Source organism: Andrena cerasifolii, chromosome 7 (assembly GCF_050908995.1).
Source record: "Andrena cerasifolii isolate SP2316 chromosome 7, iyAndCera1_principal, whole genome shotgun sequence".
NCBI lineage: Eukaryota > Metazoa > Arthropoda > Insecta > Hymenoptera > Andrenidae > Andrena > Andrena cerasifolii.
Genome location: NC_135124.1, coordinates 2,592,679 through 2,616,101, shown reverse-complemented (window position 1 = coordinate 2,616,101; position 23,423 = coordinate 2,592,679). Strand labels below are relative to the sequence as shown.

The window sequence follows — 23,423 nt, the reverse complement described above, 5'->3', positions numbered from 1 at the left end:
TTTTTCCCTATAGTCTTCATCCTTTCAACGCCTTTGAAAATTATAAATTTTCAATTTTTGTATTTTTATTCTGGTATACCTCCTAGCCAGAAGTATATTCTTCAAAATAAAAAAGTTTCAGTCGAATCGGATAATAACTTTTGGAAATACAGGTCCCACCGTTTTGGGAACACTGTTTCGAGAAAAACGCGTTTAAAGTTTTACGTGAGTGCCGAGTAGCCGGGTGTTACCCCTGCATTTGCCGCTACTCAAATGCCTATAACTTCAGGAATTTTACGAATTTCAAAAAATCCTATTAAACACATATTCCTAAAAGGTTGAACATTCGAAAAATGAAATAAAAAAATCGACTTTTAGACCGGAACGTCCCCTTAAACGAATTCAACAGTCCACGAGTAGTCTTTTCATTATATGTAACTGGAAAAGTAACCTTATTTCCATGCTTTATTACACAGAATCCATGATCAAAGTTAATCTTTTTATATGACCCTGTATATTAAACTATCAATTCGTAGCTAAATGCATTCGTGAGCGCTACTACTTCTCCATGTTTTTCGTACACATAATTCTGCTAGAACTTTGTAACTTTAAGGGGTCAGTCCACTGTTAAGTGGTGAAAAATTGTCATTTTTTAGGATTTATTTTTTAGTAAACGGAATGTCCAACGCAAATAATGTTTTGTCTACTTATTCATACACTTATTGGCAGTATAAAAAAAATCTATTTTAAATTTTTAACAGTTTTTTTTTAAATATATATCGCACTGATGTGAGCGCCTTGAGAAAGCGATGCAGTGTTGGTGCAAGTGATTCCGGGAGAACGACGCATTTGAAACAAAAAAATTAAAGTGTGTTGTAATCATTATGAGCGTGGTTATCACCGGAACCAGGATTATTTTTACTGAAAAAAAAATAACAAAATGGCGGAGGTTTGAAGTTTACATGTCGAAATACGGTGAACTTTTCAATCATTTTGCCTTGTAAAAAGTATGAGATGGTTAATCCAAAAAGGTTTCCGTGGTCCCGGGCATAGCCACTGATGTTCTGAATAACGTGTAAAAATTTGAGACTGATTGGAAAAAATGTTGTTTTGAGATAATTGCGTTTTAAGTTTTAAAACAAATTAAAAAAATTCTTTTAAATTTTGTTTATATAATATAAGAGTAGCTTAATAAATACCAAAAAGATTTATTGCATTATATGCTATATTTACGGAGAAAAAAAATCTTTAAAAATAGCTTAATTTTTCAAACCGTCACAGTGGACTGACCCCTTAAGTGCTTACGAAACGAAAAAAGCATTTCGCTTAGTCTTTGCGCAATCGGCAAAGAACTCTGACTCTTTATTTTCCTCGAGCAGTACTATTCCCTCTAAGCACAGTAATATCCACTCATTGTTAGCGGGGAAGATTAAAATTAAAGCATAGCGTACGAGAATGAACGCATGCAGCAAGAAAACACTGATTACCTAATATGTACATCATGGTGAAGCAATTGTCAAACGCAAATCCGACGAAGAAACGGCATAACGTGAACTGCCAGAAGGTATTGGTGAAAGCGGTGGCGACTCCCGCCAAAAATCCCATTAAATTAGCCCCGATTAGCGCTGGTATCCTGCCATATTGATCAGCCACCCAGCCGAATATCAATCCCCCGAAGATCGCACCGACGAAGAAGATGCTCTGTGCCGCAGTGGGCAGGGCGCTGTACTCGCACACCCATCCTAACTACAACAGAGATCAACAGAGAATCTACGTTCGAGTGATTTGTAAAACTGGCAAGGAACTGTTAGGACCTGGACTAGCGATTTCTCCACGAAATCAGGCCGATAATGTTGGGTTCCATAAGCGTAAACAAATTTCAAAGACATCTCATCATCATCAACGACTCCGTTCCTCTCTTGCAACTTGTAGTTCGTGATGGTAGGGCAACAAAAGGGTCTTATACATATTCGTGTTGATTGAGTCACTTGTAATATACATAGGTACGTATTCTCTTAATTCTTCTACGGTGTCCAGTTCATCTATACATTCAATGTAATGCCAAGGGGCGAGGAACACTGATACTAAACATCCTCGCATTATTCTCAAAACTACATAAAAAAGGTTTTAAAGGAGTGATAACGCGATTGAGTGGAAAAGTCTATACCTACTCTAGCAGAGGCAATTTCCCACTTGCTCACTGTAGTCACAGGTCAAGTATGCCCAATTATCATCAAAGGAACGTAGATCGAGGCTCAAGTATAAGTTAATATTCTCACACGCTTTTTCCTTCGTTTGATTTTGTAACACTTTATGTATTATAGCAACCGACACTTTACAATTCACTTCGCGCTGGAATATTGAATCCAGAACTGTAAAATATAATTTGATATAATATACGTACAAGACGTCTCACCCAGCTGGGACAAGCTAGATCTTTAAAATGGTTGGGGCTGGAGAAAACCGTCATAAATGATGCGCAAGGGGGCATAAAATTAATTCAAGAATATGCTCCATCTTCAACCATTCAATTTCACCTTATGATATTTTTCTCCATTCCTAACCGTTCTAAAGATACAGCATGCCCCAGTTGCGTAAGACACTTGGCATAAAGCGATACGTAGTCGAACAAAAAAAAAATATTCTGCGTGATTCCAGAAAAACGTCGAAGAATTTAGGGGTGTATAGCATCTATTACCTATGTAGTGTTAGAAGCATTCAACGAAATGCTTCTGTTCCCTCCTTCAAAACAGGAAAAACTCTTCGTGAGAATTAATGACTATAATAAATATTAGAGCTCAACGAGCCAACTTTCTGCCTTTTCTTTTAACCTCCCGCTCGAAACCTCTTAAAGGAACAGTTTTGATTCCGCAGAGCAGTACAAGACTCGACAGAACAAAGGGTCCAAGAATACATTCGAGAGCATCGATCTTGACAAAGGCTTCGGGGAAGGCGCGAAATATATTCGAGCGAGAAATAAACTGGAGGCGAAAATGGCTGAGGGAAGCTGCGCCACGAGTACTTATTTCGTCTCACCTCGGTCGCCACCGTTGCATAAGGAACAGTGGTGTAATTGAATTCCCAACCGTGCTGGCAAGCTTTCGTTGGCCACGACGACTCCGGCACGTGGCTTTCATTTAGCAGGATCTGGGTGTAATTTACATCGTACATGCTGCATCTCGAGTAACCATCGTGACCGATTGGTATCGCCAACGCGAGTCTGAAAGGAAGGAAAGGGAGATTGTAGTAGTTCAGGGACTTCGAGGCTCGTGGACGTTCCAGCAAGTAGATAAATAATTATCACTGTCAAACGGCCATTTTGTTTTGTAAGATTCAATAGCCGTTTCTTATAGACTTTTGTGCGCTGAAAACGAATCCGCAAACCGTTTGTCGCCATCACCCTCAGTTTTCGAGAAATTCGATTTTGAAAAAAAAATGCAAATTTTCAAATTTGAATATCTTTTGTGTCGAAACGGTAATAGTTATTCGGTAGCTTGTTACGTCAAATTATGCTATAAACCCTCCCGAATGCCGCGATATAAGTTACTGGTGCATTATAAACATTTAAATATGTTTAAACTACGATCAAAGGGGAAAGAACACCCGAAGTGCACCCACTTTTGCAGATATTTTTAAATTTATTTCCAAAACTAAGGGTCTGGGAGAAAATCTGACTACTCCACGCGATGCAGCAGATATTTTTCCTTCGGAAAGCATCAACAGAAGTGGTAAGACACATTTTGTTTTCAATACAGAAGCGAAATAGTTTGGCAAAACGTGCGGCGGCGACAGTGGTAGTCAACGGCGGCGCGCGATACACTGCCGCTCAGCGTCACACAATCGCTTAACGCGCGTGACTACCACTGTCGGCGCCGCACGTTTTGCCAAACTATTTCGCTTCTGTATTGAAAACAAAACGTGACTTCCCAATTCTGTTCGTGGTTTCCGAAAGAAAAATTTCTGCTGCATCGCGTGGAGTAATTAAATTTTCTCCTAGATCGTTAGTTTTTAAAATATATATAGCAAGATATCTGCAAAAATTGGTGCATTTCGGGTGTCATTTTCCCTTCGATGGTTCAATAAACATATTTAAATGCTTATAATTAAAAAATAACTTAAATCGTTGTGTTCGCGAGGGTTCATAGAATAATTTGATAGACCATGCAACCGAATAACTATTATTGTTTAAACACAAAAGACATTCAAAGTTGAAAATTTGCATTTTTTTTCGAAATCGAATTTCTCGAAAACTGAGGGTGATGGCGATAAGCGGTTTGCGGATTCGTTTTCAGCGCACAAAAAGCTATAAGAAGCGGCTATTGAATGTTACAGAACAGAAAAAAAGTTCAATTTTGTTGGACAGCGTTATTAGTAGTTCTGAAAGGCAATCAGACATGTGGCTGTCGATAAAAACTTGGATTCGTTCACATATCCGTTTTTCCTTCTTAATTGGCCGCGTGTATTCCAATAGCAGTTCCTACGAGATAGAATAAAGGAAATATGAAAATGTTACAAATGCATTAATCTAATACAGATACAGCTTTCGTTTCGACTTGTAAATTTTGACGTAGGTGAGAGCGAGTTATTAAATTCAACCTCATGAAATTGGAGATTCGCCGTTTGGTGGGTGTAAATAAACAGATTCTTTTGAGAGGAAGTACGACCTGATGTGAAGAGGATGTAGCTAATGTCCAGGATTGTTTAACGTATAATAATAACACTATGGGAAGTGCTTCATTACGAGAAAAATACAGACAATCGAAACTACCTACTTATAATCTACAGTACAAACTATGATAACTGTGCAGTTTTCCAAGTACACGCTCTGTCATTACAATTGAAGAATAACTTTAGAAGAATAAGCTTAAAACAAGCGATTTATTTATCTATGCATCATTTCAATTTAACTCATGCATATTAATATTAAATTGAAGAAGATTTCCAAGTTTCGAGTTATTGGAGATGAATTCGAAACGTGCAATATAAAGATGGCACTTTTCAGAGATTGTATAAAAGCATTTGTCTGGAATGGTATTTTAAAATGGGTTTGTGTAAATTTACGCGATGAATATGCAAATAGAATGGATACGAAAACAAGACCGATCGAGTGACTGAATTCATTGGGAACATTGCAAATGCGATTTATGAGACCTGATGGTTTATACAAGATGGTCTGGGTTAGCTCTGGGTTAGCTCTGGGTTAGGTCCGGGTTAGGTCCGGGTTAGGTCCCCAGGGAAGTCCCCGAGTCGTCGGGGAATCGGTGCGGAGTATGCATCAACATCATGCGCGTGAGTGGGGGGGGGGGCAAGCGGACGAATCGCTAGCTTGCTCCCGCATCAAGTCCTCCTCCTCAGGCGCGCTACTCCGCATCCGAGGACGACCACCGTGGAGTTTTAGTGGGTGCAAGCCCCACATAACCCCTGACCCTCCCCCGAGGGTTAGGGGTATCCGTTAGGGATTTCTCCACGAAAAAAAAAAAAAAAAGGTCCGGGTTGGTCTTAGCGGTACCCGACGTACTACGTCAGAAGTTCCAGGTACCGCACTGGGGCCTGCCCTTGGAGGGCTTCAGAGGGGGTTTTTAGTGGGTAGTCCGCAATTTCTACGGGTAGTCCCACATAACCCCGACATCAAATGTCGGGGTATGCGTAAATGCATTTTCCCCCTCTATGAAAAAAAAGAAAGGTCTAGGTTAGGTCCATGCAAAATAAGTACGTATTAACCCTTAACTGGTATACTGTTTTTTCAAACGTAACTGTTATCTTGGGGTCGTGGCAGACCCCGAATAAAAAAGGACACAGAAATTTGTAAAGTCGACATTAGATCAACCTCTGTGAATACCTATTTTGTTCGTAGGTAATGTATAAAATAATAGATACGTAGAAAGTTAAACTATTCTGATCAAATTAATTAGAAATTCAGTTTACAAACTTGGACAACCAAATATTTTGCAGCGAACCTTGCGTGCTTGGGGTCACGACTGACCCCAGGATACCAGTTAAGGGTTAAGTAAATCTTGCAACGTCGATTGCTATACCGATTTTAATAACGCGTACAATTTCAATGAGATAGGAAATAGGAATTACTGACGTGACCTCTTGGAACCAAATTGTTAAGCCTCGCGTGGTGGATAAGGGGTCCAGTTTGACCAGTCCCATACCTACATAAGTAAATACATGCGTACATACAAGTTGTATCCTAACATGTGGGACCCACTTCAACAGTAGACGGGGGACACAAAAACGATGAAAAAAGTTCATATAAACGTGTGCCCTATTTGACCTTGTTCCCGAGTTATAACTACTTTGTACTCCAATGATTCTTGCTGGCAAACAGAGATAGTGTAACTGATTCTACTAAATGTTTGTATAACTCTTTGTAGTTGGACTTGCCTTTCGTAATGAGAAATTGACAAGTTAATTTTCTGTAAATTTCTTAAGCATTCCATTGAGTGAAGTATTGCAAGAATTTCCACTTGATGTCGTACGTCGCACGTGGTTTATGCATCACAGTGCACCACCACATTTTGATCACATTTATTAATTTTTTTTAGAAATTCTGCAACACGACCGCTATAGGCTTACAGTCAGGGCGAACGTGGCCATTTCGGACACTTCTTATAAAGATAAGGAGTTGCACAGTAGTAGAATACAAAACTGGTTATAACTCGGGAACAAGGTCAAATAGGGACGTGTTTATATGAACTTTTTTCAACGTTTTTGTGTCCCCCGTCCAACGTTGAAGTGGGTCCCACATGTTAAGATACACCCTGCATGTACATACATTACTTTACTTGTTATTGGTATCGCTTCTTTTAGGGGGGTATACCCGTTTGAACCCTCGGAAAATGTATACATTTTGTGGATTTTTTTACAAGTTAACGGTTTGATGCAGATTTCCCGTTTTTTAACTATGTTTACATAGTATTATGAACTACTTATAAAAAAAGTTTCAGTTAAAAAACTATTGTTTTTCGGAAGTTACGGATACATGTCCGAAAGTCTCTCGATTTTAGACGGCTAAACGGTGGCCCTAAAAACTCGCGCTACGTTCAACCAATTTACTTCAAATTTTGCATGCAGAATCATAATAAGATTCCGCATCGTCCAACGAAGGCTTTTTTTATTTCGATTCCCCGTTTATTATTTATAAAGGAAAAAGGTGGATTTTTCTCTTAGAAAAATTTAACTTTACCTTTGATCTCTCACCATTTCTTTATTTTTCAAAATTTTCAAAATCGCCTTCGTTGGACGATGTGGAATCTTATTATGATTCTGCATGCAAAATTTGAAGTAAATTGGTTGAACGTAGCGCGAGTTTTTAGGGCCACCGTTTAGCCGTCTAAAATCGAGAGACTTTCGGACATGTATCCGTAACTTCCGAAAAACAATAGTTTTTTAACTGAAACTTTTTTTATAAATAGTTCATAATACTATGTAAACATAGTTAAAAAACGGGAAATCTGCATCAAACCGTTGACTTGTAAAAAAATCCACAAAATGTATACATTTTCCGAGGGTTCAAACGGGTATACCCCCTTAAGGAAATCAAAAGCCAAAATAGATAGCCCCTCGCTGACCTTGCAGTCACCTACAATATGAATCTAGCCAAGTGCCAAAAAATGTTTTTTTTTTAAGTTACTTAGGTACTTCAGTTTCCAATATTTTACACTGAAAATGAAACACAGTAATAATAAACGAAATATTTCCGGCGGAGCTAAATAATAGCTATTGTAGAAAATTTGCGAACGGTCGATCGCATTGAAATTGGAAATTGTTACCGCAGCTACGAAATGACGATCTCGATCACTCTGGGACAGGAATCATCGGTACAGTAAAACAATATTATAAAATACGAACGATAGGGCAGATACCTCTGATACGTCTACATAACTGTGTCTTACAACTTTGCGATTAATCACGCGCATCGGCTGACCTTTGCGTGTGAAGTGAACGAATGACGACATGTTACAGGACGTGAATAATTGTATTATGCACACGTACAGTGCATTTTACATCCTGAATTTACTGTTATGAAAACGGAAAGTCGATACCAAGAGTGACAAAAGGAAAATAATCGCTGACAGATTTCATACGTCAAATGCTCGAGAAACAGTAAAAAGTAATTTATTTAATCATATGAATCAGCGGTTGATGATGAACCTTAATACACAGAGCCAGTTTGATCCTGATTTTAAAAGCACTTCCAAGCATATTCTGTGTCATGTTTTCTTCTTTTCACGAAAGTTGAGAAATATTTTCAATTTTCAATTTTCAATTTTCAATTTTCAATTTTCAATTTTCAATTTTCAATTCTCAATTCTCGATTCTCAATTCTCAATTCTCAATTCTCAATTCTCAATTCTCAATTCTCAATTCTCAATTCTCAATTCTCAATTCTCAATTCTCAATTCTCAATTCTCAATTCTCAATTCTCAATTCTCAATTCTCAATTCTCAATTCTCAATTCTCAATTCTCAATTCTCAATTCTCAATTCTCAATTCTCAATTCTCAATTCTCAATTCTCATTACAAGCTCGGATAAAAAGTTTAAAAAACGACCTTTACTATTTTTTTCACTATTCCGTTCAGCTGAATTTTTTTAAATGACGTGGCACGTCATCTAGTGAACTAATGCTCTTCTAGCTTGTCAAAAAAACTCAAGTCATTTGGAGCAATTTTAAAAAAGTGTTAAATAATGTACGAACACTTTTGTGAGTGACTGTAGAAGAAGTGGTTTAGGCTGAAATGCCAATTCACTCAAAATTGTGGGTTACGCCACTTTGCCGCTGATAGCCTCAATTTAGAAAAAGAAAATGACAGACATAGAAAAAATCTAATGTCATCACCTCTCGACCTTCCTTTCCGAGATATTTCTAAAAAACTACGGTTGACTTATTCCGACACAATGCATTCCACTTTTCAACTTGTCTCGGGTATTAGTATTGGTTGGGGCCAAGGGCGTCCGGAGACTTTTTTCCAGGGGGAGGGGGCGACTTTGGGATGATGGTAAAGAAAAATATACCCTTTCTTGCTTTTTTAACCCATTTTGCAGTGCCAATTTAATTAAAAATTTCAAATAGGAAATTAAAAATATTCCCTTTTTTAGTATAAATTGCCCCTTTTGCACCCCCCTCCGGATGCCCATGGTTGGGGCCAGATCAGTGCGGGGGGCGCGCGCCCGCTCGCGGGCGCGTAAAGCATGGTGGCGACCCGATGTGAGTCGGGGTGTTGCCGGGAGCCCCCACGCATCCAATAGGTGCTCTCGAAAGCACCCTCTTCCTAGCAAAAAAATTATGTTTTAAAACCAGAGGCACCCTAATATCCGGCGGCGCCGGCGCCGCCGAACAGAGTCTGGGTTGGTTGCCGGGCATCCGCAAGTTTCTAGTTGAAATCTCCAAACTTACATCGATTTGCCACCGCGCTTTACGCGCCCGCGTGCGGGCGCACGCCCCCGTACTAATCTAACCCCAATCTATACTAATATCCGGGACAAGTTGGAAAGTGGAATGCGTTGTGTCGGAATAAATCAACAGAAGTTTTTCGCAAATATCTCGGAAACTAAGGCCGAGGGACGGTAACATGTATAGGAAAAAAATGCTAAAAATGTGGAGTTTTACAACATATCCAAATTTCATCAAAATCGGTGAGGAATCGCTAAATAATTACCAAATCGTGTCATCTATGACCAAAAAAAAAAATTGGTCGCTCCACTAAAAACGAAAACGCTAAAGGTGACCATGTTACGCGGTTCACCTTATATACGCAGTGGCGCACTCAGGATTTTATTGGGGGGGGGGAGTTATATCCGTTAAACTCCCCCCCCCCCCTCCCCCAAGATTAAAAGCGAGCGAGAAACGGCACCAGACAGACGACGCGCGACGCGTTGATACTTTGTCTCTCTCCGCCTTTCGGGTGCTTGATACTCTGTTCTTTGCGAGACGTCGATCTCCTAGCGGAATGTTCCTTTTTCCTGGTTTCCCTTATGACCCCTCCCCCCCCCCCCCCTCACCACCAGAGTGCGCCACTGAGTATAAGCATATACAGTTGTAGCGTACTCTACATATTGTCCATTTAGTTAGAAAAGGACCAAACTAGATTCTCTAAGTATGCATTGGTTTCGAAAAACGAAGTTACAACGTTTATAATTCGACATGGAATTAAAGACAGACTTCTACTTTAACGTAGCACGCACACTTATTCGTGAATTTGTGGTCAAGAATTGGACTAGACGACGGGGAAATATTTATTTAATTTTGTTACTATTACTTTTTCACTGGCTAGAATTTTATATACATTTGCGTAACGTCGTAACTATTAGAGATATTTGAATATTAATAGAAATGTCTGCAAAGATGTTCTAGGATGACTTCGGAGCGCATACATTGTTCTATTTCGTTTGTTAGCTGCATTTGTTGATAACGGCTAAGTAAGTATCCGCTAAATATCTGGAAACTATCTTTGAAAGCTGCAAGCGTAGCAAGCTCGTGTTACGACTCAATATTCGTACCATCCCCCCTCCTTCCAACGTTACAATCGCGGACACACGTACATCGAGGTTACTTGATTCTCGCGAACCAACCGCACTCGTACAGTGTAAACGCTCCCTCCTAGGCGCAATATGTGTGTACCTATGAGAGATATGGAAAGTGTGTGAACTGACTGTGTGACTGCGGTTCGTCCGAAGAAATCCAATGAACTCTATATACATTGGTGGTCAGGGCCGGCTTTAAGGGGGGGGGGCTAAATCTGTAGGGGCGCCACTGTATGCGTTTATTCATTTATATCCGTTCTGCTAATTGATTTTCGTGCCCTTGGAGGGGCGCCATGATAATCTTGCCCGGGGTGCCAAGTATGCTACAGCCGCCCCTGTTGGTGGTTATTCTTACACTCCAGACTATGAATACCTGTAGGTGTGAGTCTGAATTATAAAACTGGGTAGAAGGATTCGTTATTGGGATCTGACATCCGCCACCGGTAATTCACTAAATAATTTTCTAATAATTATACCAATTATAATTATTGTTCAAAATATACTATTTATTCTAGAAATCTCAGTTGCAATAATTCAATCTTACGTATTCTCAATTTTAAGAACCTTATACTTTAATGAATCAAATTATGACAATATCTAATCACCCATTTCATATAGTTACAGTAAGACCATGACCTATATTAACATCAATTAATATTATAAACACTTTCATAAGAATAATTTTACTATTTCATCTAAAAATAAAATTATTACTATTTTTAAGAATAATTACTCTAATTATATGTATAATTCAATGACATCTGGTGGCGGAAAGTAGAAGCGCTCGTTGGATACACATCAATCCCTGCCTCTTCTCGTGGCGTTGCAAAAATTCCGCCGAGCGGGATCTGAACCTGCCCAATCACAAATACTTTGCATAGAAAGGAACATTTTCGCAAAAAAAACTACATTATCGCATATACAACACATGTATCTTGTACCCACATCGGCGCCATCTTGGCTAGGCCCCGCCCCCATGTCAGATCCCCATAAGATTTGTATTTAATAGCAATCTAGTTAAGTTCCATCACATTTTAACTCTCGCGGATTATAATATATCACAAAAAGATCATAAAAGATCGTTAAAATAATCATACTTTACTCTCACCTATTAAACAGTTCAAGATCTATCGCATTAAAACATAACCACAATTAGAGAATAGGTTTTATTAATAATATTCAGGGCATCGTATTCACACCAATTTAAGGTAGGTAATGCAGGTATACAGAGTGTTTCCAATTTTCCCCGAGAAACTGCAGGAGTATAATCTACAATCGAGAATAAGAAGAGAATGTTATATGCTTTATTACAAGGTTATAAGTAAATATTGAACGCAGCATGAAATATGATATGTAGGTATGACACGGAATTTTGGATTGCAGAACATGAAAGTTCGACCGTGTTGAAATGAGAAATTAAGCCGTTGCTACTTAATACCTACATAATATATTTCATATTGCGTACAATACTTGAAAACCTTGCGGCAAGAGAGGTGCAAGTTGCATGTAAATCCGATAATAAATGAGCGATTTATTGCAAATTTTGAATCTGTACCCATTACTGTTTTGCGCAATACGAATGCTCCGGATTTGAAAAATTTGCCAAAAATAGAAATAAAAACTTATCAACTCAATAACTACTACTTATTGTATGAAAATATATATTTTTTTAATTAGTGTTCTCTTTTTAATGTTAAGTCAAAGCAATAATTTTATAAACAGGTTTTTTCAAATTTACTCGAAGTTGGTAAAGATGGAGCTGCACCCCTCTTGCTGTAAGTTCCACATTTGCATATAACTTTGTAATAAACAAAGTTCAGCGTTTACAGCCGAACTTCATATATAGCATTTTCTTATCTCCACGTGTAGATCATGCTTCTGCAGCATGCCGGGAAACCCCGGAAAGACCCTATATACTGTTTGTCTGTCTGTCGCCTAAAAACTTTCGAACGATAAACTCTGAGATCACGGAATGTGCCTCAGCTCACTATGCCTGACAAATCCAGATGAATGTGACCATTTTCAAAAAAAAAAAATTTTATAAAATCAGAATCTAAATTTTGGGCGAAGCCGAGTAGCAAAGCTAGTGTGCAATAAATCCTGACATCATCATCATACATTCACGTCTGTTATGATTTTGGACTCTTCCCTGGAATGGCTCTAAAATCTACGTGAAACCGGGGATTCCCACACACTAAATAATCGGGGAACCCAGCGATTGATGCTGCTTAAAATAGAAGAAGGAGGACTACGATATTACCACAAATTGTAGCGTTAATTCAGATCAACAGATGGACATGGCATAGTTGGGGTGCGATAGCTACTATGAGGATAGCTGCAACTAATTACTTGAGAACAAAAATTAGTTCGCAGAAGCTAGCAAACAGAACAAGTTCATAGCTACGGTGGAGTGTGGAAGAAGTTGCTTCTAGGTAAACCGCTAATTACTTGTACAAACAAATGAATTCCACGTGTTGTATGTATAACATCTAGTGATCAAATTGACCCCAGCGTGGAGCATGCAAAAATCTTTCCTTCAGAGTTGCAAAATCATGGAGTTTATAGTGCAGGGTATAAAAACTGGTAGGTTTCTAAAGAAAACTCTATGGGTACAGCCCAATGTAAGTACCCATTTGGCGTCGATTTGGCATGAAATTAACACAGAATGTTAGACAAAATGTTACGTGTTTAGTGCTATCTTTCGCGTTCACGCTCTCATTATTCCTACGAAGGTTTCTTGTAAATCGTTGCACATTTCTCAACGAATTCTTGCGCTACACGCGACAATGCTTCTCCATGCAAGTACGCGCGAACACGTTTCCCTGTGTGGTCAATTTATTACGACGTTCCTAATAATTGCGACGGCCAGCTCGCACCGGAGAGCAGGCAAAAGACGGGCGATTAGCAAGCGTGCTGTAACAATTTCGCGTTCTTAAAATCGCTGAAGCAGTTTCCCCCAATTTGCTGAAGAATTGTCAACGAATTGCGGTAAACCAATAAGCATAGAACGCGACGGTTTGCTAGGACACCTCATGAACCTAGCGCCACACCTACCTACATTAACAAAACTAATTGTAAATAGATAGAAATTCTAAAAATATTATAGCTGACTCGTGCTTGGTTGTTTGCATAGATACATAGATTAGCAACGCTATTAAATGCTTGTCTTTCCAAACTTCTTCAAACAATATAACCCAGCAGGTACGCTCCAAGCCTAGATCTAGGTCTAGAGCACCTATTCCCAGTTTCCTTTTGGCACGCGTTTCTTTTTCCTGTCGCTTTTATTTGCGCCTAATAATCATCTCTTTCACACTTAAATTGGTTTTATCATCATTTGAACCCAAATCTATTCAGACACTTCCTCAATAATTATTGTATTCCATCTTTACTGTTAAGTATGTGTCTCGCAAACTATCAAGCGCCTACTCGAACGGTCGAATGTGGGTGGATTCTTTTTCAGTTGTTGGTGTTTCACTTGATGTTTCCACGCCGGTGATTGTGTTAATAGAATGCCATGTCGTTGCTGAAGTAAAGGACTGATGAGAATTTACATTACGTAATTTGTCGGAGTTTCGTTGGGGGAATGGCGGAGAATACGAGACAGATCGCGCGAAGGAACCAACCTGTCACTCCCTGAGAATAGGATGCCTTTTTATTTAGACCTTTATGGAATGCTAGCTACCTGGCTGAAGTGTTACATTATTTGAATAACACCAAGGTTGTTAACCTACAGTGCGGCTTACGCGATCACGTAACCAAACGGAGGTGCAGTCCAGTTACTTGCGACGTTTCGTCACCGTGTTTCCACACTTTCCAGATGATCGTGATACCCGTTGGTGCATTTCAGTTTTCAGGGATACTCAATTTGCCAGTTCACGCGTAACAACAACGCGGCAACTTCGACGGTTAAGGTAGAAATCGCCGTTGAAGTCAGACAACGATCTTACCACGTTGGGAAATCGTTTGCAACGGCTATCGGACATAGAGTGTCGAAATTCTTTGTTGATGGTATTTCTTTTTTTTTTTACCTCCGTGGTAAAAGTAACAATGCACTTACGCAAGGAATGCGAATCTGGTTCATCGCTACCTATTCTGCATCGCGAAGCAGCTACTAAATGTCGACGGTAATCATTAATCACGAATTTTTTTTTTTAATAAATGCAACGAAGCAAGCCTGCCTGAGTGGCGCAATACAACCGCATTTTTCATCAGCATCCAAATGATAGTTTCTGCGCTCTTCTTGCCATTGCTCGGCGCATTATCCGAGATCGAACCAGGAACATTAATTAATTGCGGTACGTGCTGTGAGACGCTCGCCCAGGATTGTAAAAACTACTTTGCGCGCCGCATAGGTACGCAAATACCGTAATAAATGCAGCATAGCCGTATGAATCATCGTTTCCCGCGTAATTCATAAAATCCAGACCACTAGAGTCTGCTTCTGGAGTAATTATCGATTGGAATACAATGACACGGTTCTAACGCCACCGTCGTGTGAATACAATACTATGGCATACGCAATATAAACAGAGCCTTCTTCGACGATTTTAAATCAATTAGCAGCAGACAATTCCAAGTTAGTATTTGTTAACTCTCGCTGTGAATGGTAAAATTCTGGAACACTTCCAGTTGCCAGCTCGTATTTTATGGCAGCACTCACCGAAGGAAGCAGAAACGCATTGGTGAACATCGGTTCGAAAACGAATTGTTGTATTTAACTTATAAAATAAAAATGTTCTTGTAGCAATGTTTCTGCGCGCGCACGATCGAAATGGAGCGCGATAGTAGCCGATCATCACCGATTTCACTAACGGCCGATTTGGCCGCTAAGTTTTGCAGCCGTTAGCGCAAGTCGAAGCAAGTTGATATTTGGAAAAAGAACTCAGTTCGAATCTGAATGGCAAATACTAGAAATAATAAAGCGTACCCCGAAAACTGTGTAACGTTCTACACCCCTAGTATCGGTTATAAGTATACCGCATTCCACTTAAGAGTAGACTCGTTCCGCACAGGGATATACTGTGGATTGGTAGGAAATAGGGCTGGGACTATTCGAATAATTTAATATTCGAATATTTCACAAGTATTCGAATGCTACGAGTAAACTTCGAATATTCGAATACATCAGTATTCGAATAGTATGGTTTGAAGTGGGTCAAAATTAGCTTACAAGATTTCAACCTGACAAATGAACCTAAAAAACTTGATTTATAATTCACACCGTACTATTCGAATACTTAAATATTCGAATAGTATTCGAATACTTGGATATTCGAATAGTATTCGAATACTTGGATATTCGAATTGTATTCGAATACTTGGATATTCGAATTGCATTCGAATACTTTGATAATCGAATAGTATTCGAATACTTGGATAATCGAATAGTATTCGAATACTTGGATATTCGAATAGTATTCGAATACTTGGATATTCGAATAGTATTCGAATACTTGGATATTCGAATAATATTCGAATAATCGAATACCGAAAAATTCGACAAGTAGTTCTAGCCCTAGTAGTAAACCGGCAGGGAAAACGCTACTTACGACCAATCGCGTGTGTCAGATCCGTGAGAGCTACATAGATCGGTCGCAAATCGGTAAGGACGTCGGTTTACTCTTAGGTGGAATGGTATATGGTTTAACGGTCTACCCTACATTCTCATGCACTCGAAGCACAAATCCTGTGTCAAGTTTCGCTATGGTCATTAAAGTAAAAAAGTCCTCAACTGGCAATGGAGAATAAATTCGATTTCAACCAAAGAATGACATTATTTAACTGAAATGTGTACTTCCTTGAGGGGTTATACCTAGTCAGACGGCCGAAAAGAGGCGAATATTTGTGAATTTTTTTTTAAGAAGCGGAAGCCTATATTTGTACAGAACCTTTTGCGCTTAAAAGAGCAACATTTAAAGAACATTTGGTAATTTTTTCGTGGAAAAATATTTACGTTTATAATAAAGTAACAACCGACATCCAAGAAGCATTTTGCACGAAAAAATCAGGATTTCAACTTCAAATAGCCGCTATTTTGTTTTAAATTAATATTTCGGAAAATTCTCTCCGTCAACCTAAGGATGCATTAATATACTAACGAAATCTTTTTTGTTTTTTGACTTTAGATAATCTGGTTCCGAATGGCAGTTGCTCATCGTAAAACCAAATTTTTAAAAATGCTTCTTGGATGTCGGTTGTTACTTTATTATAAACGCGAATATTTTTCTACAAAAAAATTACCAAATGTTCTTTAAATGTTGCTCTTTTAAGCGCAAAAAGTTTTGTAAAAATATACGCTTCCGCTTCTTCAAAAAAAAATCACAAATATCCGCCTCTTTTCGGCCGCCTGACTAGGTATAACCCCTTAATACGTTACTTCCGTTAACGCTTTCCGTTAGCTCCTTCTGAAATTAACCAAATGTTGCCCATAATCAACGAACTGAACTTACTATTTTCAACACATTAGCTTTCTTCCACTTCACCCGACAAACCGAAGATAATGTTTAGAAAACTGCACCTACTGGACTATGAGAAACCAAGAAGACACGATTGTCCACTTTGAAGAAGCAGCCGAGCTCATCTTTTTGACTCGGCCTTTATGGTTGGCGATTGATTGATTGTGAGAAAGCAACTGAAACAATTCACGCACCTTTCGTCGACAGTGAGGTTCGCAAGTTCTGGTACCCAGCACCAATGTTCAGCTGGTATCAGCGTAATGAATATTTGTGAAAAGTACACCCATGCGACGAACGAGGCGAAAGGGATCATCAGGATGAACAGAATCTTCTGATAGAGGCCAAATTCTCCAACGTAGGGCAACAGCTCGTCAAAGTCCATATCCCTCATGTCTTGTTCCCGTTTAACGTGCTGATCGGCTTGGTGTACTCCCTGGCTCAACGTGTTTTGATAGACTGCCACGTTGTTGTCGCAGGCATTGTTCAAGTGAACAGGCGTCTCAAATTTCTCTTGCGGAGGCATCTTCGTTCCAAGTCAAAGATCGCCGATTAAAGCTGGAGGGCAACTCGAAAAGGAGAGAATAACTCGGCGCCTGCCTTCTCCGTGCTCATCCAGCTCTCTGCCAGCACTTGAGGAACTCGATCTCCTTTTCTTTATTAAAATTTACGTATCGTCCCACAGACGTGCATTATCGAATGAACCGTCCTGATTCCATTTTAACAGACAATCGTTTCACACCAATTAATCTGCGCGCTTCGTCGATAACAGCGTTGCCCGTTATCTGAGAAAAGACTTTTTAAAGCGCGGTATCAGCTGTGTGGATCTTACTGTTTACTGTCGGCATCGCGAGGATTCTTTGGAGAATCTCAGACACTCGTCGACGAAGTCAGGCTGGCCTGACGTAGGAATAGAAAGAAAAAGTAAAGAGGACAAGTCCTGACAGAAGAGTTCAGAACTGAAATGATCGGTTCTGTGGCTGGCTATATAGCCACTGGCGGAGAGGTACTCCCTCTCTTTTCCCTAGTGAGCAGAATTCACTGCTCTGCAAGTGGCATTGAACAGATCGCAGATCACGCCTCAATCATCTTCGTCATTGGTAATCGACTAATTTCCTCTGCGCTCTTCCATTAGATAGTGAACTCTTCTTTTCTTTTACAAGATGCTGCTCGCTTAATTGCCGTACAAGGTAACCTTCGGAGTTACATCGATTAGTTGCTAATCCATTTTTATGATAAGTGTATGCAGATTACTAGTTCTCCAACTATTGAAGAAACAAAGTTGTTTACACATTAAATAAAAATTAAAATCGACTGCAAAATAATAAAAATGCACTAAAAAGTATCAAATAATTTTTTCCCTTATTTAATCTACGACTATTAATTTGTTTAAGTCGGCGCCAGATTTACACAGTGCAAGTGATGAGGCGCCGACTTAAAAAATATGAGAGTCGTAGATTAAATAAGGGAAAAAATTATTTTTACTTTTTAGCGCATTTTTATTTTTTTGAAGTCGGTTTTAATTTTTTTTTAACTTTTTAGTTTTATTTATATTGGCAGAAAATGCTGATGATATATGCGAGTTAATAATAGTTTATATTATTAACCAGAACTGGCAAAATATTGGGCCAATGTTGATGCAGTGTATATGTGACAACCGGGGCATCGCCTTCTTTCAAATAAAAAAAGTTCATCAAAATCGGCCCATATGCTAAAGAGTTATGCGGGGACAAACATATAAAAAAAAAATACATACGGATTGCATCTATAAACTCCTCTTTTTTGAAATCGGTTAAAAAGTTAAAACTTGAATTTTTGCAAGATTATCGTTGCAGGGATTTGTTTCTTTGTGAAAATATAAACGATTCCTCGCTTGATGGGTACATCTTCCATAAAATATTCCTAAGCTTGTGGAAATACAAAATCCTCATAAACGGATCATCAAAAGCGCAACTGAATTATCTTATTAAATGTGGTTCCATGCGTAACATAAAATGGATCTAACAGGAACATATGGTTCTATTAAAAGAAAAAGTATATCTCAGAAATTAATAATCTCATAATAAATAAAAGTCCGCTATTATACGTACAGGATGTTTAAAGGATTCAAGTCTGGAGGTCTTTTACTTTGATTCATTTGAGACACATAGTCGTATCAAGCAGTAAAACTTTAAATAGCTGTAATTTCGTAAATCGTAAGTGTTGTGAAGAAAACATATACATTACAAACTGTCCGCTCAAATTATCAGCTAACATTTTTCACACTTCTTTATATAAACAACTTTCTTACGTATTCAATATTATTTGAGAAATAATTATTTTTAGACGTCTAAACCGAGGCTGTTGTATAACAATGTAAATGGGGTTGATCCAAGTAAATCGTTATATCCTTTATTTGTTACCGAGACTCAAACAATCTACTTATACAGCATTATTTAAGTTCCTGACGTCCAGAAGCCAATTTCGGTTCTTACAGTCTCAATCTGCACACCTGGACGATTCCAAGTACGAGTTTTGAATTATATAATTGCATCTTGCCAAGATCACAAAGGTGGGGTGTGTAAACAATCGGCTGACTTAAACGATTCACACGATTGTACGTTTGTAATGTTTTTCTACAAAGAATAATCTAATCTCATGTGTATTGACAATGGGCTGGTAACTTCTTTTCCACGTTCTTCTTCACCCTGTTATTATATAAGCGAACGATGAAGTAAGCGTTACCTTTTTGTTAAGCATTAAGGGGCCTAGGCAGTCAGATCGCTCGAAAATCAAGTACTTTTCGCGAATTAATTACAAGGAGATGAATACAAATTGTGACTAGTACTTTTGGGTAATGTTTGTTAATACTATAAACAGTAAAAAAATAATTATTTCAATAATATATACATATGTATGACAGCGCTACAGTTGCCTCATATATAGGTGTTTTTTCTGGAGCAGTTTTGCAGTGATTCTGGCCGCAAGAAATTGAATTGTGAAATATCCTCTGAAATTGATACTTCACCCTGACCCCCATTCTGCCCTGAACCTATTGAAAAAGAAAAGAAATAAAAATTACAAAAATGGCGGCTGTAAAACGGCAAATTTTAAAGAAACTTGATTTTTCGCCAGGGAAAGGAGCCATTTTATTTTTTTTTTTTTGGTCAAAACAGAAGTTTTCACAGACTTACGCGTAGGTTCAAGTCGTAACTAGACATGTTTCACACATGCTGAATTTTTTTCAAATCGACTTGTACCTCCGTTTTCTCGCAATCACTGCGAAACGAAGAGGAAATATGCCGCGCTCGATCTTTTCGGCTGTAAAATCCTTAATTTTGCGAATTTTATCATAAACCAAACGGCAGTTTACTCGGGAAGGGTGGTACTTTCGAAAGGTACAAAAAAATCGAGTTTCTGACTGCCTAGTCCCCCTAAATCTTTGAATTGAACAATTGCCTTGAATAAACGTTCTTCGATAAAAATACAACTAAACACGCGATACTGAATGCTTGGTACGATAGAAGTGTTCGCGACTGCAATAATTACGATGATCGTATTGCACGCTAAATAGACACGTACGTAATCAGGATAATCCATTGAACCTTCTGTGCGGGACCTGTTCCAAGAGGCATAATAGCTATGCCGTGCGTGGCCTGGTTTCTTCTTTTTAATCCTATTGCACCCCTTTCACTATCCACGGCTACGCTACGGAATCTGTATCGCGTAGGCATGTTGCTCGCCAGCTTCTGAAAAGTTTATGGAAATAATACTAAACGCTGCTGAGAAATGTAAATGTTGAAAAAAGCCATCGCTGATTCAATCTTAACAGGGAAGATCCCGAAGCCGAAAATTCAAAAAATTCTGAAACTTCGTGAATATGTAGGGAATTTCCTCCTGATTACAACGCAATTTCTGTTTTCTGCCCAAATTCATTGTAAGGGGGTGTAATTGACCCCTGAAAATCCAGTTATTTTCCGATTTTCTGTTATAACTCGTGAACTGTAAAATATTTTTTTTTGCCATATGATAGATCTAATTAAAAGAAGTAACTTTTGTCTTGAAACTTTTTTTCTATCTCTTATAGTTCGCGAGTTACGACACAAAATCGGAAAATAACCTGATTTTCAGGGGTGCCAATTACACCCCCTTAGAGTGAATTTGGGCAGAAAACAAAAATTCCGTTGTAATCAGGAGGAAATCCCCTACATATTCACGAAGTTTCAGAATTTTTTGAATTTCTCGGTTCGAGATCTACCCTTGTTAGATCAGAGAAAGAAAGATTGCTCATAACTGTTTCCATTACTTATTTATAAAAAAAGGTGGCGAAATGCAAACTGAACATGTCCGTTTTCTAAGATGTTGATCGGACTTAACGATCCCAGAACTTTGATTTCGTTTTGCCAGTGAGAATCCTTTCGACATTTTGCTCGCTAATGTTATGTGCAATGTTTCTGCGTAAATATAACATTAAATTCAGACAGTTTAAGGATGTATTGGACCTATCTACAAAATGGTACCAAGTTGATGAAAATTTGTGAGATTGCTCTTTCTAATCTACCTGATGTGCTCAAAAAATTTTAAACAAATTCACTGAATGACTGCTGAGTTATAACGATTTTAATTTTCACTGATTTTACACGTACTCTTATGGAAAGAGACGACCTTGACAGATAAAACAGCTGCCAAAATGTTGAAGAAATAGTACCAATGTTTTCATTTTTTTTTTACATGCAGTATATGGGTAGATGAAATTATCTGCCAAGTTTCAATTGTTTTCACTACACCGTTTTAAAGAAATAAATTATAACTTGAGAAAATTGTGAATTCAGGGCATTTTCACTGGCAAAAGTTTAGCAAATAATGGTTGAGAAAGCATTTGTAAAGTGAAAAATACCTTCCTAGGAGTAAAAATAAGGCTCCAACTGTCGTTCGAGTCCCTTACATCTAGATCATCAAGTTTCATATAGGGGAGACCGGGGCTAGTTGATACAGGGGTAAGTTGATACAAACGAATTATCTCGACACCGTATATATGCAGCCCCATTTGAGCCAGATATGTGAAGATTGTTGTCCAATTCTTTCCTACGATCCAGCGTACGTGTGTGTACATTGACGTTAACAATATTTTTTTTTTTTAACTATTTTCGTTTATATAGAGAAAAAGTAAATAATTTTGATACATCCAAATTGATCCTCAAAATAACATTTTTTCATTCATTTTATATGTACTTTCTCAAGTTTCCGGTTACTGTATATTAAAGAGGAAGGACCAAAGTATATTTTGGCATATTTGTTATTAAGTAATTAATTCAAAAACAAAATGAAAAAAATTGAAAAGGGAATAACGTATCAACTAGCCCCGCAGTGGGGTAAATTGATACATTTTACCTTCGTCCAAATAACATTTTGTCATTCATTTTGTATGTATTTTCTCAACTTTTCATTCACAACATATTAAAGAGGAATGACCAAAGTATATTTTAGCATATTTGTTATCAAGTAATTAATTCAAATACAAAAAGAAAAAAATTGAAAACTGAAAAACGTATCAACTAGCCCCGATCTCCCCTACTTTTGTCGAATATTGTACGTCCGATACATCCTTAACACTACGACTTTTGACTAAAAGTAAATACATACTTGCAGTATTGGCATTTCAGAGTTCGAGATTGCGGCGGATTTGAGATGTGAAGTTTTACAATGATAGCTTCATTAACACTTCTTAATACGTGTAAGACAAGATTAACTGGTATATTTATGTGTGCCTAAATGCTTGGCCAAAAGTTTTGTAAAAAAAAATGTCCATTAGCGGTATTCAACTAATAAAATTGCTTCACGTTTGGATCTGATAAAACGTTCTATGATGAAAAATATATTATTATTCATTGCAGGGTAAACGCGCCAATTGATTTTGCAGCGCAATTGATTCCACGTGCTGCAAAAATTATTTGGATATGAAGGAAGAAATTAAAAGAAATCTCTAATTAATTAGTTGCTTATTTTAATAACTTATTTGACGCGTTTTAATAAAAAATGTCCATTCACTGGTACGTGTTCATTTACTGGTACAGCCACCCTATTATTAAACATGTGGTTATCAAAAGGAAACCACACTTGAGTATATGTATGTGTACAATGTTAATACAGTTAAGGGGAGGTTCCGGTCTAAAAGTCGATTTTTTATTTCATTTTTCGAATGTTCAACCTTTTAGGAATGCGTGTTTAAAAAGATTTGTTGAAATTCGTAAAATTCCCGAAGTTATAGGCATTTGAGTAGCGGCAAATGCATGGGCCCAATAACCGGCCACTCGGCGCTCAGGTAAAACTTAAACGCGTTTTTCTCGAAACAGTGTTCTCAAAACGGTGGGACCTGTATCTCCAAAAGTTATTATCCGATTCGACTGAACCTTTTTTTATTTTGAAGAATATACTTCTGGCTAGGGGGTAAACCAGACAAAATTACAAAATAGTGAAAATTT

At 38.1% G+C, this 23,423-nt stretch overlaps 1 protein-coding gene and 1 long non-coding RNA gene across 3 annotated transcripts in view; both read right to left on the bottom strand.

The window, feature by feature from the left end:
- Nucleotides 1-17,958, bottom strand: part of LOC143371630 (organic cation transporter protein-like) — a 43,917-nt gene extending 25,959 nt beyond the window's left edge. Inside the window, exons 1-3 of one of the 2 annotated variants that reach the window (XR_013086079.1) lie at nucleotides 17,160-17,958; nucleotides 3,016-3,199; nucleotides 1,467-1,725 (exon numbers count right to left, since the gene is read on the bottom strand). Coding sequence is in view for 1 of the 2 variants with exons in the window: in XM_076817031.1 (XP_076673146.1) it covers nucleotides 1,467-1,725; nucleotides 3,016-3,199; nucleotides 17,160-17,488 (772 nt within the window). In the remaining variant the exon portion in view is untranslated. The remainder of the gene's footprint in view (nucleotides 1-1,466; nucleotides 1,726-3,015; nucleotides 3,200-17,159) is intronic. The other variant, XM_076817031.1, reaches the window with a different exon arrangement.
- Nucleotides 17,959-19,358: 1,400 nt separating this feature from the next.
- On the bottom strand, nucleotides 19,359-20,690 carry LOC143371690 (uncharacterized). Its single transcript, XR_013086089.1, has 2 exons — nucleotides 20,524-20,690; nucleotides 19,359-19,649 (listed from the first exon to the last, which is right to left on the bottom strand). It is a non-coding gene; the product is annotated as an uncharacterized LOC143371690 (long non-coding RNA).
- Nucleotides 20,691-23,423: the final 2,733 nt, after the last annotated feature.